This window comes from Anas acuta, unplaced genomic scaffold (assembly GCF_963932015.1).
Source record: "Anas acuta unplaced genomic scaffold, bAnaAcu1.1 SCAFFOLD_235, whole genome shotgun sequence".
NCBI lineage: Eukaryota > Metazoa > Chordata > Aves > Anseriformes > Anatidae > Anas > Anas acuta.
In genome coordinates, this window is record NW_027076287.1 from 1 (window position 1) to 17,143 (window position 17,143).

The 17,143-nt window shown below is 61.5% G+C and overlaps 1 protein-coding gene and 1 non-coding gene across 2 annotated transcripts; one reads left to right on the top strand and one right to left on the bottom strand.

Moving 5' to 3' along the window:
• Positions 1-276: 276 nt before the first annotated feature.
• OPN1SW (opsin 1, short wave sensitive) lies at positions 277-3,839 on the bottom strand. The gene is made up of 4 exons (XM_068668779.1): positions 3,496-3,839; positions 3,247-3,415; positions 1,420-1,585; positions 277-537 (listed from the first exon to the last, which is right to left on the bottom strand). The coding sequence occupies exons 1-4, from the start codon at positions 3,836-3,838 to the stop codon at positions 277-279; spliced, it is 939 nt and encodes a 312-aa protein (XP_068524880.1). The 5' UTR covers position 3,839.
• A 2,971-nt stretch (positions 3,840-6,810) lies between these two features.
• TRNAP-AGG (transfer RNA proline (anticodon AGG)) lies at positions 6,811-6,882 on the top strand. The gene has a single exon. It is a non-coding gene; the product is annotated as a tRNA-Pro (tRNA).
• The last annotated feature ends 10,261 nt before the right edge of the window (positions 6,883-17,143 follow it).

Consider the following 17,143-nt stretch of genomic DNA (forward strand, 5'->3'; position numbering starts at 1 on the left):
ATGATGACCCCATCCCTGCCCTAAAGGGAACATGGTGACCCCATCCCTATCCCAATGGAACATGAAGACCCCCATCCCTTTCCTAATGGGAACTTGGTGACTCCATCCCTATAGGAACATGGTGACCCCATCCCTGCCTTAATGGGATCATGGTGACCCCATAGGAACATGGTGACCCCGGTCCCTATCCCAATGGAACATGGTGCCCCAATCCCTGTCCCAACGTGACCATGGTGCCCCCATCCCTGTCCCAATATGAACACGGTGCCCCCACCCCTATAGCCCCCCCCAGCCCACCTGCTTGTTCATGAAGCAGTAGATGATGGGGTTGTAGACGCAGGCGCTCTTGGAGAAGAAGGCGGGGATGGTGACGAGGCGCAGGTCGATGCCGTGGGCGCGGTTGTTGACCATGTACATGGCGAGGGCGGCGTAGGGCACGTAGCACAGGCAGAAGGAGCCCACCATCACCACCACCATGCGCGACACCTCCCGCTCCGCCTTCTGCGTCGTGGCCGACTCCTGCTGCTGCGCCGCCACCTGCGTGACACGGGTGGCACCCGTGGGTGCTGGTGGTCTGGATCCGGCACCGGGCCGTAGCCCCGGCCCATAGTCCTGTCCTATATCCCTGTCCCATAGCCCCATCCCAAATCCCTATCCTATATCCCCATCCCCATCCCATATCCCTATCCCCATCTCCATCCCCATCTCCATCCCCATCCCATATCCCCATCCCATATCTTCATCCCCATCCCATATCCCTATCCAATATCCCCATCCCATATCCCCATCCCATATCCCCATCCCATATTCCCATCCCATATCCCCAATCCCATCCCATATCCCCATCCCATATTCCCAACCCAATCCCATCTCTCAATCCCACCCCATCCCAGTCTATCCCATATCACCATCCCACCCCTTCCCATACCCATCCCAATCCCCTCCCCATCCTGATCCACATCCCGTCCCCATCCCATATTCCTGTCTCCATCCCCATCCTGTCCCAATCCCAATCCCACCCCATCCCATTTCCCCATCCCGTTCCCTCCCATCCCATCCCCTCCCCAATCCCATCCCATCTCCCAATTCCCCATCCCAATTCCCTGTCCCCTTCCATCCCCATCCCATCCCATATCCCAATCCCATTCCACCCCCATCCCATATCCCCATCCCATCCCCATCCCCATTCCCATCCTATCCCATCCTATCCCATATCCACCCCCAATTCCCCCTCCCCATCCCATATCCCTGTCTCCATCCCATATCCCCATCCCAATCCCAAATCCCATCCCCATCCCATCCCATCCCCATCCCATCCCATATCCCCATCCCCATCCCATCCCATCTCCCAATTCCCCACCCCAATTCCCCATCCCTATCCCATATCCCCATCCCAATCCCAATCCCCCCTGCACTCACGGCGCGCAGGGCGCTGAGCAGCTGTGAGTAGGAGAAGATGATGAGGGAGAGGGGCACGAGGAAGCAGAAGATGAAGAGGAACCAGGTGTAGTACTCGCTGCGGTACTTGGTGCCCACCGTGTACCAGTCGGGGCCGCACGAGCACTGCAGGCCCTCGGGCAGGTACCTGCGGGGAGGCGGCACGGCGACGTGGCACCCCATGGCGCCCCACGGCACCCCGTGGCACCCCACGGCGCCCCATTGAGCCCCATGGCATCCCCAGCATCCCCATGGCACCCCACGGCACCCCATTGAGCCCCACAGTACCCCACGGCGCCCCATTGAGCCCCATGGCATCCCCAGCATCCCCATGGCACCCCACGGCACCCCCATGATACCCCTTGGCACCACACAGCACCCCATGGCACCCCAAGGCACCCCATGGCACCCCATTGAGCCCCACAGCACCCCATTGAGCACCATGGCATCCCTACGGTACCCCATGGTACCCCATGGCACCCCATGGCACCCCATTGAGACCCATGGCACCCCATGGCACCCCCAGCATCCCCATGGCACCCCAAGGCACCCCATTGAGCCCCATGGCATCCCCAGCATCCCCACGGCACCCCCATGATACCCCTTGGCACCACACAGCACCCCACGGCACCCCACAGCACCCCACGGCACCCCATGGCACCCCATGGCACCCCAAGGCACCCCAAGGTACCCCATGGCACCCCATGGCACCCCATTGAGCCCCATGGCATCCCCAGTATCCCCACGGCACCCCACGGCACCCCATGACACCCCATTGATCCCTACAGCATCCCCAGCATCCCCATGGCACCCGACAGCACCCCATGGCACCCCACGGCACCCCATTGAGCCCCACAGCACCCCATGGCACCCCATTGAGCCCCAGGCATCCCCAGCATCCCCATGGCACCCCACAGCACCCCCATGATACCCCTTGGCACCACACAGCACCCCATGGCAGCCCATGGCACCCCACAGCACCCCACAGCACCCCACGGTGCCCCATGGCACCGCCGTGTGACCTGGCACCCTCATGGCATCATGAAGGGCACCCTCGTGGGACCCTTCTGGGACCCCCTTGCATGGCACCCCAAAACACCGCATGGCTCCCAACAGAGCCCTATAGCACCCAGCGGCACTGCACAGCTCCCCGTGACACCCCACGGCACCCCAAGATATCCCAGGACACCCCATGGCACCCGGTGGTACCCCAAGACACCCCATGGCACCTAATGGCACCCTGTGACCAACAGCACCCTATGACACCCGATAGTATGCCAAGATACCCCATGACACCCCATGGCACCCCATGGCACCTAATAGCACCCAGTGACCCAACGGCACCCCATGGCACCCCATGGCACCCAATGGCACCCAATGGCACCCTCTGACACCCAATAGCACCCCAAGACACTCTGTGACACCCAATGGCACCCCAAGACACCCCATGATACCTGATGGCAACCCAAGACACCCCATGGCACCCAATAGCACCCTAAGACACCCCATGACACCTGATGGCACCCCATGGACCCCATGACACCCGATGGCACCCCAAGACACCCCATGATACCCAATGGCACCCAATGGCACCCCAAGATACCCAATGGCACCCGACGGACCCCATGACACCTGATCACACCCCAAGACACCCCATGACACCCAATAGCACCCCAAGACACTCTGTGACACCCAATGGCACCCCAAGACACCCCATGATACCCGATGGCACCCCATGACACCCGATGGACCCCATGACACCCAACCCCACCACCCCACCCCACATCGCCCCACCACCACGCCACCTACCTGCTCCACCCGAAGAACGGCGGCAAGCCCACGCCGACCCCGATGGCCCAGGTGGCCACCACCACCATCAGCGCGTGCTTGGAGCTGAAGCGGAAGTTGCCGAAGGGCTTGCAGATGACGATGTAGCGCTCGAAGGCCAGGAAGGCCAAGGACCAGCCCGTCACCAACCCTACGGGGACCACCACCGTCACCCCAATGAACCCCCCCAGTCACCCCACCACCCCATAGCACCACACCCCACCCCATTACCCCCAGTGGTCCCCACGAAGGCCTCGAGGGCGCAGACGTGCTTGCCGAAAACGAAGTAGCCCCGCCAGCTGGCCACGAAGACGATGAAGACGCTGAAGATGCAGGAGACGAAGCCGCTGAAGGAGATGTTGACCAGGATGTAGTTGAGGGGTTGGCGGAGCTTCTGGTAGCGCACGGTGACCAGCAGCACCACGGCGTTGAGCGGGGTCCCCACCGCGAACACCAGGCCCATGAAGGCCGTCTGGAGGTAGAAGGCCCAAGGGGGGGCGATGTGGTACTGGGGGCCGTCCCAAGGGCCCGGCACCGAGCCGTTGGCGAAGAGGTAGAAGTCGTCGTCCGACATGGTCGGTGCGGGGGGAAAAAAAGGGGGAAAATTAAAAATATATATATATATAAATGGGTTTTGGAGGGGAAAAAAAAGGGGGAAAAAATAATATTCAATTCAGAAAAAAAAGGGGGAAAATAAATATTCAATTCAGAAAAAAAAAGGGGGGAAAAATTAATATTTATATATATATGTGGGTTTTGGAGGGGGAAAAAAGGGGGAAAAAATAAATATTTATATATATATGTGGTTTTTGGAGAGGAAAAAAATAAATATTTATATCTATATGGTTTTTGGAGGGGAAAAAATAAATATTCAATTCAGAAAAAAAAGGGGGAAAAAATAATATTTATATATCTATATGGGTTTTGGAGGGGAAAAAAGGGGAAAAATAAATATTTATATCTATATGGGTTTTGGAGGGGGAAAAAAATAAATATTCAATTCAGAAAAAAAAGGGGGAAAAATTAATATTTATTTATATATGTGGGTTTTGGAGGGGAAAAATAAATATTTATATATATATGGTTTTTGGAGGGGAAAAAAAAGGGGGAAAAAAATAAATATTCAATTCAGAAAAAAAAAAGAGGGGAAAAAATATTCAATTCAGAAAAAAAAAGGGGAAAAAATATTCAATTCAGAAAAAAAAGGGGAAAAATTAATATTTATATATATATGGGTTCTGGAGGGAAAAAAAGGGGGGAAAATAGTATTTATATATATATATGGGTTTTGGAGGGGAAAAAAAAGGGGGGAAAAATAATATTTATATATATATGGGTTTTGGAGGGGAAAAAAATAAATATATTTATATTTATGGTTTTTGGAGGGGAAAAAAAGGGAAAAAATAAGTATTTATATCTATATGGTTTTTGGAGGGGAAAAAAGGGGGAAAAATAAATATTGATATATATATATGGGTTTTTTTTGGGAAAAAAAATATTTATATGGGTTTTGGAGGGGAAAAAAAAAGGGGGAACAATCAATATTCCTATATATATGTTTTTTTGGGGGGGGCGACGCGGCGCTCATATAGCCCCGCGGCCCCAAGCCGCTTAGCGGCTCAGGGGGGGATGAGCGGCCCTGATCCCCCCAAACTTGGGGATTAGGGGCGCTAAGCCCCCCCGCTCAGCATAATCGCCCCCTAAGCCGATTGAGGAGCCCCCCCCCATGATGAAAGGGGGGGGTATAGGGTGGGGGGGGGCACCTATGGGATCCCCCCTCCTCTGGTTGGTCTGTGGGGTTGGGGAGGGAGAAGGGACCCCCCCATGGGACCCCCCCCCCCCATGGGACCCCCCCCCATGGGACCCCCCCCACCTGTGTCACCCCCAACCTGTGTGTCCCCCCCCCAACCCCATGTCACCCCCCCCATGTCACCCCCCACCCATCACCCCCTTACTTGTGTCCCCCCCCATACCCCCCCATCACCCCCCCCACCCAATTTCCCCCCCCCATAATTCCCCCATGACCCCCCCATGACACCCCCCAACCCCTCTAACCCCCCCATGACCCCCCCATAATCCCCCCCACCCCATAACCCCCCCATCACCCCCCCAATTTCCCCCCCATAATTCCCCCCATGACCCCCCCCCTATGACACCCCCACCCCATAACCCCCCCATCACCCCCTTTGTGCCCCCCCCGTGTCCCATCCCCCCCGTGTCACCCCCCCTGTCCCCCCTTTTTTTTTTTGGGGGGGGGTCACAATTTTGGGGTCGCTTTCTGGGGTTGCGTGTTTGGGGGGGCGTTTTGGTGTTGCATTTTGGGGGGTACATCCAGGGGCGCGGGTTTGGGGCTGTTTTTTGGGGGGCTGCACTTTGGGGTCTGTTTTTTGGGAGGGCTTTTTGGGGGGGTTCATTTTGGGGGGCTGCATTTTGGGGCTGTTTTTTGGGGGGGCACATTTCAGGGCTTTTTTTTGGGGCGCTGCATTTTTGGGGCTGCATTTTTGGGGTTGTTTTTTTGGGGTTGTTTTTTTTGTGGGGGGGGGCTGCATTTTGGGTCCGCTTTATTGTGTCCAAATTTCGGGGTTGCATTTCGGGGCTGCATTTTTGGGGCTGAAGCTTTGGGGTTGCTTTTTGGGATTGTTTTGTTTGGGGCTATATTTTGGGGGCCGCATTTCGGGGCCACATTTTTGGGTCTGTTTTTTTGGGGACTGTTTTTCTGGGGCTGCATTTTTGGGGCTTTTTATTGGGGGGGGGCTACAGTTTTGGGGCTCCATTTTGGGGCTGGTTTTGGGGTCCGCTTTTTTGGGGCCGCATTTTTGGGTCTGTTTTATTGGGACTGTTTTTTCTGGGGCTGCATTTTTGGGTCTGTTTTTTTTTTGGGGGGCTGCATTTTGGAATCTACATTTTGGGGCTGTTTTTTTGGGGTCCACATTTTTGGGGTCGCATTTTTGGGGGGCTGTTTTTGGGGGTTATGTTTTTGTTTGGGCTGCATTTTTGGGTCTACATTTCAGGGTTGTTTTTTGGGCTGCATTTTTGGGGTCCTCATTTTTGGGTCTGTTTTTTGGGGGACTGTTTTTTCTGGGGCTGTTTTTTGGGGTCCGCCTTTTTGGGGTTGTTTTTTGGGGTCCACATTTTTGGGACTTTCTTGAGGGCTGTTTTTTTTGGGGCTGCATTTTTAAGTCTACATTTCGGGGCTGTTTTTTGGGGTCCGCCTTTTTGGGGTCTACATTTTTGGGACTGTTTTTTGGGGCTGTTTTTTGGGGGGCTGCATTTCAGGGTGGCATTTTTGGGTCTTTTTTTTTTTTTTTTGTCTGTTTTTTTGGGGGCTGCATTTTTGGGGTCTACATTTTGGGGCTGTCTTTTGGGGTCTTCATTTTCGGGCCTGCATTTTTGGGACTATTTTTTGGGGGGCTGATTTTCAGGTGGGCTCCATTTCGGAGCCACATTTTTGGGGTCTGTTTTTTATTTGGGGGGCTGCATTTTTGGGGTCTACATTTCAGGGCTGTTTTTTTTGGGGGGGCTGTTTTTAGGGTCTGGGGGGGTCGCGGCTCGTTGGTCTAGGGGTATGATTCTCGCTTAGGGTGCGAGAGGTCCCGGGTTCAAATCCCGGACGAGCCCTTTTCGTTAACCCCCTAATTAATTCATTAACTCCCTAATTAATTCATTAACTAATTAATTAATTAGTTTTTTTTAATTATTTTTTTTTGTGGGACGGAAGCTCCCAAGCCGCTTAGGGCGGAGCTGGGGGGGGGATTAAGGCCCCGATCTACGCCCCCCCCCCCATCCCCACCCCAAATCCCTGCAGAGTGCGGGGGAGGTGGGGGGGGGACATTATGGGGGGGGGGATGGGGGTAGGGCCCCCCCCTGGGCCCCCATCCCTAGTGCAGGACCCCCCCCCCCCTTTGGGTCCCCTCCCGCTGCTGGGCACTGGATGGAGGTACTGGGAGCCGATGGCACTGGGAGCACTGGGAGCACTGGGAACACTGGGAGCACTGGGAGCCGATGAAACTGGGAGCACTGGGAGCACTGGGAGGTGAGGGCGGTAATGGGGGCACTGGGGCAGGGGGAGGGGGGGGAACTGGGAGCACTGGGAGGTGGGGGTGGTGATGGGGGCACTGGGAGCTTATGGAACTGGTGGGGGCACTGGGAGCACTGGGAGGAGGTGGAGGCACTAAATGGGGGCACTGGGGCACTGGGAGGTGGGGGAACTGGGAGCACTGGGAGCACTGGGAGGACTGGGAGGTGGAGGCACTAAATGGGGGCACTGGGAGGTGGGGCACTGGGAGCACTGGGAGCCAATGAAACTGGGAGCACTGGGAGCACTGGGAGGACTGGGAGGTGGAGGCACTAAATGGGAGCACTGGGACACTGGGAGGTGGGGGAACTGGGAGCACTGGGAGGTGGGGGCGGTAATGGGGGCACTACTGGGAGCACTGGGAGCTTATGGAACTGGTGGGGGCACTGGGAGCACTGGGAGCCAATGGCACTGGGAGCACTGGGAGCACTGGGAGCACTGGGAGCACTGGACCTTGACAGCACTGGGGTCACAAACATCACCGGGCACTGGTGGCACTAGTGGCACTGGGGGGGGGCACTGGGAGCACTGGGGATTGATGGCAGCGGGGTGGCACTGGGGTGGCACTGGGGACACTGGGGTGACTGGTGGAACTGGGGGGGGCACTGGGGGCGGTTACTGGGGTAACTGGGGGCACGGTGACGGCGTTGCCGGGCGGTGCCCCCCCCCCCCCCCCCCGGGGCCATGGAGCTGAGCGGGTGCCCCTCTGTGGGCAGTGAGTGGGGAGGGGGGGGGACGGGACCCCAATGGGGTTGGGGGGGGGGCTCTATGGGATTGGGGACACCGGGGATTGGGGGTGGGGGCCCCAGGGGGACGGGGACTCTATGGGATGGGGACCCCGGGGGGGCACCCCAGGGGGAAGGGGACCCCAATGGGATCGGGGTGGGGGCCCCATGGGGACGGGGACCCCAGGGATTGGGGTGGGGGCCCTATGGGGACAGGGACCCTATGGGACAAGGGTGGGGGCCCCATGGGGATGGGGACTCTATGGGATGGGGACCCTGGGGGGGGGGACCCCAGGGGGACAGGGACCCTATGGGATTGGGACCCTGGGGGGGGGCACCCCAGGGGGACCAGGACCCCAGTGGGATTGGGGTGGGGACCCCATGGGGACAGGGACCCTATGGGATTGGGACCCTGGGGGGGGGCACCCCAGGGGGACCGGGACCCCAATGGGATTGGGGTGGGGAACCCATGGGATTGGGGACCCCAGGGATTGGGGTGGGGGCCCCATGGGATTGGGGACACTATGGGATTGGGACCCCAGGGGGGGCACCCCATGGGATGGGGACCCCATGGGATCAGGACCCTGCACCCCAGGGGGACAGGGACCCCAATGGGATCGGGGTGGGGACCTCATGGGGACAGGGACACTATGGGATTGGGACCCCAGGGGGGGCACCCCAGGGGACGGGGACCCCAACGGGATTGGGGTGGGGGCCCCATGGGATTGGGGACCCCAGGGATTGGGGTGGGGGCCCCATGGGGACAGGGACCCTATGGGACAAGGGTGGGGGCCCCATGGGGATGGGGACCCCATGGGATGGGGACCCTGGGGGGGGGACCCCAGGGGGACAGGGACCCCAATGGGATGGGGGTGGGGGCCTCATGGGGACAGGGACACCAGGGATTGGGGTGGGGGCCCCAGGGGATGGGGACACTATGGGATGGGGACCCCGGGGGGGCACCCCAGGGGGACCGGGACCCCAACGGGATTGGGGTGGGGAACCCATGGGGATGGGGACCCCAGGGATCGGGGTGGGGGCCCCAGGGGTATGGGGACACTATGGGATCAGGACCCCGGGGGGGGCAACCCAGGGGGACAGGGACCCCAGAGATTGGGGTGGGGACCCCATGGGGACGGGGACCCTATGGACAGGGACCCCAGGGGGACAGAGACCCCTAGGGACTGGGATCCCCAGGGATTGGGATCCCCATAGATCAGGACCCCCAGGGATGGGCACCCCCATGGGATGGGGACCCTATGGGATTGGGATCCCATGGGGACAGGGACCCCCAGAGATTGGGACCCTGTGGGATCGGGACCCCAGAGATTGGGACCCCATGGGGACAGGGACCCTATGGGATTGGGACCCCCAGGGATTGGGACCCCTAGGAATGTGCACCCCATGGGGACGGGCACCCCATAAGGACAAAGACCCCCAAGGATTGGGAACCCATAAAGATGGGGGCCCCATGAGCGTGGGCACCCCATGGGATGGGGACCCCCAGAAATGGGGACCCCAAGGGACAAGGACCCCTATAGGATGGGAACCCCATGGGGACAGGGACCCAGGGGTTGGGACCCCCAGGGATGGGTACCCCATAGAGCTGGGGACCCCATGGGGATGGGCACCCCATAGGATGGAGATCCCATAGGATCAGTACCCCCAGGGTTGGGGTCCCCATTGGGACAGGGACCCCAAGACATGGACACCCATGGGGACAGAAATCCCACAAAAAGAAGCCCCCCATGGGACCGGGACCCCAAACACGGACACCCCACAGGACCTTGACCCCATAGGATGTTGACCCCATGGGACATTGACCCCATAGGACCTTGACCCCACAGGACCTTGACCCCATAGGACATTGACCCCATAGGATGTTGACCCCATAGGACATTGACCCCATAGGATGTTGACCCCATAGGACCTTGACCCACAGGACGTTGACCCCATGGGACATTGACCCCATAGGACCTTGACCCCATAGGATGTTGACCCCATAGGATGTTGACCCCATAGGACGTTGACCCCATAGGACCTTGACCCCATAGGATGTTGACCCCATAGGATGTTGACCCCATAGGACATTGACCCCATAGGACGTTGACCCCATAGGACCTTGACCCCATAGGACCTTGACCCCACAGGACGTTGACCCCATGGGACATTGACCCCATAGGACGGTGACCCCATAGGTCACAGGTCGGTGACCCCACAGCCGTGTCCCCCCCTTTTTCCCCGTGTCCCCCCCAGCGGCTCTGGGGACCCTACAGGAGGAGCTGGGGGGCGCTGCAAGCCGGGCAGGCGGCCGAGCGGGGCCAGCTGGAGCGGGCACTGGCCACCGCGCGCGACGAGGTGGCCACGTGGCAACGGGAGGCCACCAGGCTGAGGGACGAGGTGGCCACGGCGCGGGGCGAGGTGGCCACGTGGCAACGAGAGGCCACCAGGCTGAGGGACGAGGTGGCCACGGCGCAGGACGAGGTGGCCACGGCACGGGGCGAGGTGGCCACGGCGCAGGGCGAGGTGGCCACGGCGCGGGACGAGGCGGCCACGTGGCAACGGGAGGCCACCAGGCTGCGGGGACGAGGTGGCCGCGGCGCGGGGCGAGGTGGCCACCTGGCAGCGGGAGGTGGCCACGTGGCAGAGGGAGGTGGCCACGCTGCAGCGGGAGGTGGCCACGCGGAGGGAGCTGGGAGCCCGCTGGGAGGTGGAGGCCACCGGGAGCCACGGCAAGGAGCAGCGGTGGCAGGAGGCCACCAACGAGGTGGCCCGGATGAGGGGTACGGGGACAGGGACAGGGATGGGGACGGGGACAGGGACAGGGTGGGGGACGTGAGGTGCTTTGGTGGCCATGGAGGGGAGGGTGGTGGCCATGGAGTGACACTTTGGTGGCCAAGGCACCTTGGGATGGTGGCCATGGAGTAGGGGGTGGTGGCACTTTGGTGGCCAAGGCACCGTGGGATGGTGGCCACTGGGTGGAGGGTGGTGGCCATGGAGTGGCACTTTGGTGGCCATGGAGGGGAGGGTGGTGGCCAAGTCAGAATGGGATGGGGGTCATGGGCTGAGGGGTGGTGGCACTTTGGTGGCCATAGAGGGGAGGGTGGTGGCCATGGAGTGGCACTTTGGTGGCCAAGGCACAGTGTGAGGTGGCCATGGAGTGGGGGCTGGTGGCCAAGTCAGAATGGGATGGTGGCCATGGAGCTGGGGGTGGTGGCACTTTGGTAGCCAAGCAGTGTCACTTTGGTGGCCAAGTCACAGCAGGATGGTGGCCATGGAGTGGAAGGTGGTGGCCATGGAGTGACACTTTGGTGGCCAAGGCACCTTGAGATGGTGGCCATGGACTGGGGGGTGGTGGCACTTTGGTGGCCATGGAGTGGCATTTTGGTGGCCAAGGCACCGTGGGATGGTGGCCACTGGGTGGAGGGTGGTGGCCATGGAGTGGGGGATGGTGGCCAAGTCACAGCAGGATGGTGGCCATGGAGTGACACTTTGGTGGCCAAGGCACCTTGGGATGGTGGCCATGGAGCTGGGGGTGGTGGCACTTTGGTGGCCATGGAGGGAAGGGTAGTGGCCATGGAGTGGCACTTTGGTGGCCCTGGAGTAGGGGGTGGTGGCCAAGGCACAGTGGGATGGTGGCCATTGGGTGGAAGGTGGTGGCCATGGAGTGACACTTTGGTGGCCAAGGCACCTTGGGATGGTGGCCATGGAGTAGGGGAGGTGGCACTTTGGTGGCCATGGAGTGACACTTTGGTGGCCAAGTCACAGCGGGATGGTGGCCATGGAGCTGGGGGTGGTGGCCCTTTGGTGGCCCTTTGGTGGCCACGCGGTGTCAGGGCGGTGGCCACGTCACCCTGTGTGTGTGTGGAGGGGAGGTGACACCGTGGGGCGCGGTGACACCGCGGCGTGTGGCTGACACCCCGGGGCGGGGTGACGCCTGGCTGAGGGTGGGGGTGACACCAGGGGGGGGGAGGTGACACTGGGGGGGGTGGGGGTGACACTGGGGGGGGTGGGGGTGACACTGGGGGGGGGAGGTGACACCAGGGGGGGGTGACAGCGTGGTGTCCCCCCTGCAGAGGAGCTGTGCCGCGTGGCCGAGGCGCACCGGGCGCTGCAGGACCGCCACCAGAGCCTTGGGGACAGTTGGGGACACCGGTACCCCCCCCCGTCCCCTGTCCCCTGTCCCCAAACCCTGTCACCTGTCCCCCCCCGTGTCCCCCATGGCCACGTCCCCCCTGTTTCCCAGCTCCCCTTCCCGTGTCCCCACCGGTGGGGTCCCCGTGTCCCCGTCCCATGTCCCTGTCCCCGTGTCCCCAACCCTGTCCCCATGTCCCCCTCCCAGTGTCCCTGTCCTTACCCCCCCACGTCCGTGTCCCCTGTGTCCCCTGTGCCCCCTGCCCATGTCCCCATGACCCCCTGACCCCATGTCCCCATGTCCCCCTGACCCCATGTCCCCTTGTCCCCATGTCCCCATGTCCCCTGACCCCATGTCCCCATGTCCCCCTGACCCCATGTCCCCATGTCCCCTTGTCCCCATGTCCCCTTGTCCCCATGTCCCCATGTCCCCATGTCCCCTTGTCCCCATGTCCCCCTGACCCCATGTCCCCATGTCCCCTTGTCCCCATGTCCCCCTGACCCCATGTCCCCATGACCCCCTGACCCCATGTCCCCTTGTCCCCATGTCCCCATGTCCCCATGTCCCCATGACCCCATGTCCCCATGTCCCTGTCCCCCCCCCACAGGTCCCCCCCCAGCACGGAGCCACCCCCCAAACCCAAAACTGGCGCCCCCCCGCTGCCCCCCCACCCCACGGAACCCGGGGGGTCCCGACCCCACAGCCCGGAGGAGGACACCCAGGTACGAAGGGGGACATTGGGGGGGGGTTGGTGACACTGTGGGGGTGCCACCCCCCTGGTGACACCGCCCCCCCCCCCCAGGGACCCCTCGGGGTGCTCGGTCCCCTCCTGCTCTTCGTGGTGGCCGCCACCGCCCTGCTCCTGTACCCGCGCCTGAGGTCACGCTGAGCCCCCCGTGTCCCCCCCCCCCCGGTGTCACCACCCCCCCGGTGTCACCACCCCCCCGGTGTCACCCCCCCCATGTCACCGCCGGGGGGGCAATACAGCTCTGCTGCACGTGGTGGGTGTCGGTGTCATGGTTTTGGGGACACCTTGGGACACCAGGTCCATGGGGGGGGCACTGGGGTCCCTGTCCCCAAGGGTGCCACCAGGTCCCAGTGGGTGTCACCCATGTCCCTAGGGGGGACACTGAGTGTCCCCAACCCCAGGGGTGCCTCCTGTCTCCTTGTCCCCATGGGTGCCACCAGGTCCCTATGAGTCCCACCCATGTCCCCTTCCCTGTCCCCAAGGGTGCCACCAGTGTCCCTATGGGTGTCACCCATGTCCCCAAGGGTGCCACCAGTGTCCCTATAGGTGCCACCAGTGCCCTATGGGTGCCACCAGTGTCCCCATGGGTGCCACCCATGTCCCTCTGGGTGCCACCAGTGTCCCTATGGGTGCCACCAGTGTCCCCACCCCCATGGGTGCCACCAGTCTCCTTGTCCCTGTGGGGTCCCACCCGTGTCCCCATGGGTGCCACCAGTGTCCCTATAGGTGCCACCCATGTCCCTATGTGTCCCACCAGTGTCCCCATGGGTGCCACCAGTGTCCTAGTGGGTGCCACCAGTGTCCCCATGGGTGTCACCAGTGTCCCCACCCCCACGGATGCCACCAGTGTCCCTGTCCCTATGGGTGCCACCAGTGTCCCCATGGGTGCCACCCATGTCCCAGTGGGGTCCCACTGATGTCCCCATGGGTGCCACCAGTGTCCCAGTGGGTGCCACCAGTGTCCCTATGTGTCCCACCAGCGTCCTAGTGGGTGCCACCAGTGTCCCCATGGGTGCCACCAGTGTCCCTATAGGTGCCACCAGTGTCCCAGTGGGTGCCACCCATGTCCCAGTGGGGTCCCACCGGTGTCCCCATGGGTGCCACCAGTGTCCCCATGGGTGTCACCCATGTCCTCTGGGTGCCACCAGCGTCCCTATGGGTGCCACCCATGTCCCTGTGGGGTCCCACCCGTGTCCCCATGGGTGCCACCAGTGTCCCCATGGGTGCCACCCATGTCCCTATGGGTCCCACCCGTGTCCCCATGGGTGCCACCAGTGCCCCCACCCCCACGGGTGCCACCCCTGTCCCCGTGGGTGCCACCTCTGTCCCCGTCCCCGCTGCGCTCCGGGGTATTTTGGGCGCTTTGCGTGGCGCTGACTCTGGGGGTATTTTTAGCAGCCCCCCCCCCACCCCGGGGTGCCCCCCCCCCACCCGCTGGAAGCTTCCAGGGCCGGTGGCCAGGAGGTGACGCGGTGACACTGGGGGGGGGCCAACCCCGACCCCCCCCCCCTCCTCCCCGGGGCCACGTCACCGCGCAGCGTCACCGGGGTCAAGGGGGGGGCACGGGAATGGGGCCCCCTTAATGGGGTTATGGGGGGCTGGGGGGGGCATGGGGGGGATTTGGGGGTTGGGGGGGGCATGGGGGGGTCGTGGGGGGGTTTGGGGGTTGGGGGGGTCATAGGGGGTCATGGGGGGGTTTGGGGGGGTTGAGGGGTCATAGGGGGTCGTGGGGGGAGTTTGGGGGGGTCATGGGGGTCATGGGGGGGATTTGGGGGATTGGGGGGTCATAGGGGGTCGTGGGGGGGTTTGGGGGTTTGGGGGGGGCATGGGGGTCGTGGGGTGGTTTGGGGGGGTCATAGGGGGTCGTGGGGGGGGTTGGGGAATTAGGGGTCGTGGGGGGATTTGGGGGGTTTGGGGGGTGTTGGGGGGGTCATGGAGGGGTTTGAGGGTTGGGGGGGTCATGGGGGGTCGTGGGGGGGATTGGGGGGCATTGGGGGGGTCGTGGGGGGATTTGGGGGATTGGGGGGGTCATGGGGGGGATTTGGGGGATTGGGGGGTCATAGGGGGTCGTGGGGGGGTTGTGGGTTCAGGGGGGGTCATGGAGGGGATTTGGGGAATTGGGGGGTCATGGGGGGATTTGGGGGTTTGGGGGGGTCATGGGGAGGATTTGGGGGTCATGGGGGAAACTGGGGGGGTCATGGGGGAATTTGGGGGTTTGGGGGGCATTGGGGTGGTCAGGGGGGGTTGGGGGGTCATGGGGGGATTTGGGGAATTGGGGGGGTCAAGGGAGAGATTTGGGGTTTGGGGGGGTCATGGGGGGGTAATGGGGGGATTTGGGGGTTCAGGGGAGGCTGGGGGGGTCATGGTGGGGTTTGGGGGATTAGGGAAGGTGGGGGGGGGCCATGGGGGGATTTGGGGGTTATAGGGGGTCATGGGGGGTCATGGGGGGCCCGGGAGGGGGGGGTTTGGGTGTGGAGGTTTGGGGGGGGCTGGGTTTGGGGTGCTGGGGTTATGGGGTCACGGGGGGACAGGCTTTGGGGTGCCGGGTGCCTCTGTGGGGGGGGGTACAGGGACACCAAATTTGGGGGCACTGGAGATTTTGGGTGCAGGACACCAGATTTTGGGTCGGGAGGTGATGATGTTTTGGGGTACAGGGGTCTCGAGGTCCCAGTGTTTTGGGGGTCCCAGCATTTTGGGGTACCAGGACTGGGGGGGTCTGGTAGTTTTGGGGTCCTCGTGTTTTGGGGCACTGGGCCTGGGGTTGCTAGATTTTTGGGGCCCTGGGTATCAGATTTTTGGGGTGCTGGGGTCTCAGTGTTTTGGGGTCTCAGGGCACTGGAACCAAGGGTCCCGTAGTTTTGGGGTCCCGTAGTTTTGGGGTCCTGGAGTTTTGGGGCACTGACACAACGGGGTCCCAGCATTTTGGGGTCCCAGTGTTTCGGGTCCCTGCATTTCAGGGTCCTGTAGATTTGGGGTCCCGCAGATTTGGGTCCTGTGGTTTCGGGTCATGTCGATTTGGGATCCCAGCATTTTGGGGACCTGTAGTTTTGGGGTCTCACAGTTTTGGGTCCTGTGATTTTGGGGGTCCCAGCTTATCCGGGCCCCATAGTTTTGGGGTCCTGTAGTTTTGGGGTCTCGAGTTTTGGGTCCCATAGTTTCGGGGTCCAGGGGTCCTGAAGTTTCGGGTCCTGGTGTTTTGGGGTTCCATAGCTTTGGGGTCCTGGCATTTTGGGGTCCCGGCATTTTGGGGTCCTGGAGTTTCAGGGTCTCATAGTTTTGGTCCCGGCGTTTCGGGGTCCCGTAACTTTGGGGTCCTGCCGTTTTGGGGTCTGGGGGTCCCAAAGTTTTGATGCCGGCTTTTTGGGGTCCCATAGCTTTGGGGTCCCGTCGTTTTGGGTCCCATTGCTTTGGGGTCCCAGCATTTTGGGGCACCAGCGGGGGGGTCCTGAAGGTTCGGCTCCCGTAGTTTTGGGGTACGGGGGTCCCAAAGCTTTGGGGTCCCATTGTTTTGGGGTCCTGCTGTTTTGGGGTCCTGGCATTTCGGGGTCCCGGTGTTTCGGCTCCTGCAGTTTTGGGGTGTGGGGGTCCCGTAGCTTTGGGGTCCCGGCATTTTGGGGTCCCGGCGTTTCAGGGCCCCAGCCTGGGGGTGTCCCGGAGTTTCAGATCCCGTAGTTTCGGGGTCTGGGGGTCCCATAGGGGTCCCTCAGTTTTGGGGGTCCCATTTGGGGTCCCGGCATTTTGGGGTCCCGGCGTTTCGGGGCACCAGCGGGGGGGTCCCAAAGTTTTGACTCTCGTAGTTTTGGGGTCCGGGGGTCCCGTAGCTTTGGGGTCCCTCAGTTTTGGGGTCACAAAGTTTCATCTCCCGCAGTTTCGGGGTGCGGGGGTCCCAAAGCTTTGGGGTCCCAGATTTTTGGGGTCCTGGCATTTTGGGGTCCCGTTGTTTTGGGGTCCTGTAGTTTCGGGGTCCCATAGCTTTGGGGTCCCGTTGTTTTGGGGCCCCGCAATTTTGGGGTCCCAGATTTTTGGGGTCCCGGCATTTCGGGTCACCACCGGGGGGGTCCCAAACTTTCACCTCCCCCAATTTCGGAGTCCAGTAACTTTGGGCTCCCAAACTTTTGGGCTCCCAAACTTTTGGGCTCCCAAACTTTCACCTCCCCCATTTTCAGACTGGGGGGGGGGGGGCCCGGAGCGTTTCG

Bases quoted from the DNA above. Each gene is read 5' to 3' on its own strand.
- OPN1SW (XM_068668779.1), bottom strand. From the start codon at position 3,838: ATGTCGGACGACGACTTCTACCTCTTCGCCAACGGCTCGGTGCCGGGC. The intron at 1,586-3,246 runs GTAGGTGGCGTG...GCCTCCCCGCAG, and splicing joins CCGTTCTTCGGGTGGAGCAG to GTACCTGCCCGAGGGCCTGC. The intron at 538-1,419 runs GTGAGTGCAGGG...CGTGTCACGCAG, and splicing joins TGCTCAGCGCCCTGCGCGCC to GTGGCGGCGCAGCAGCAGGA.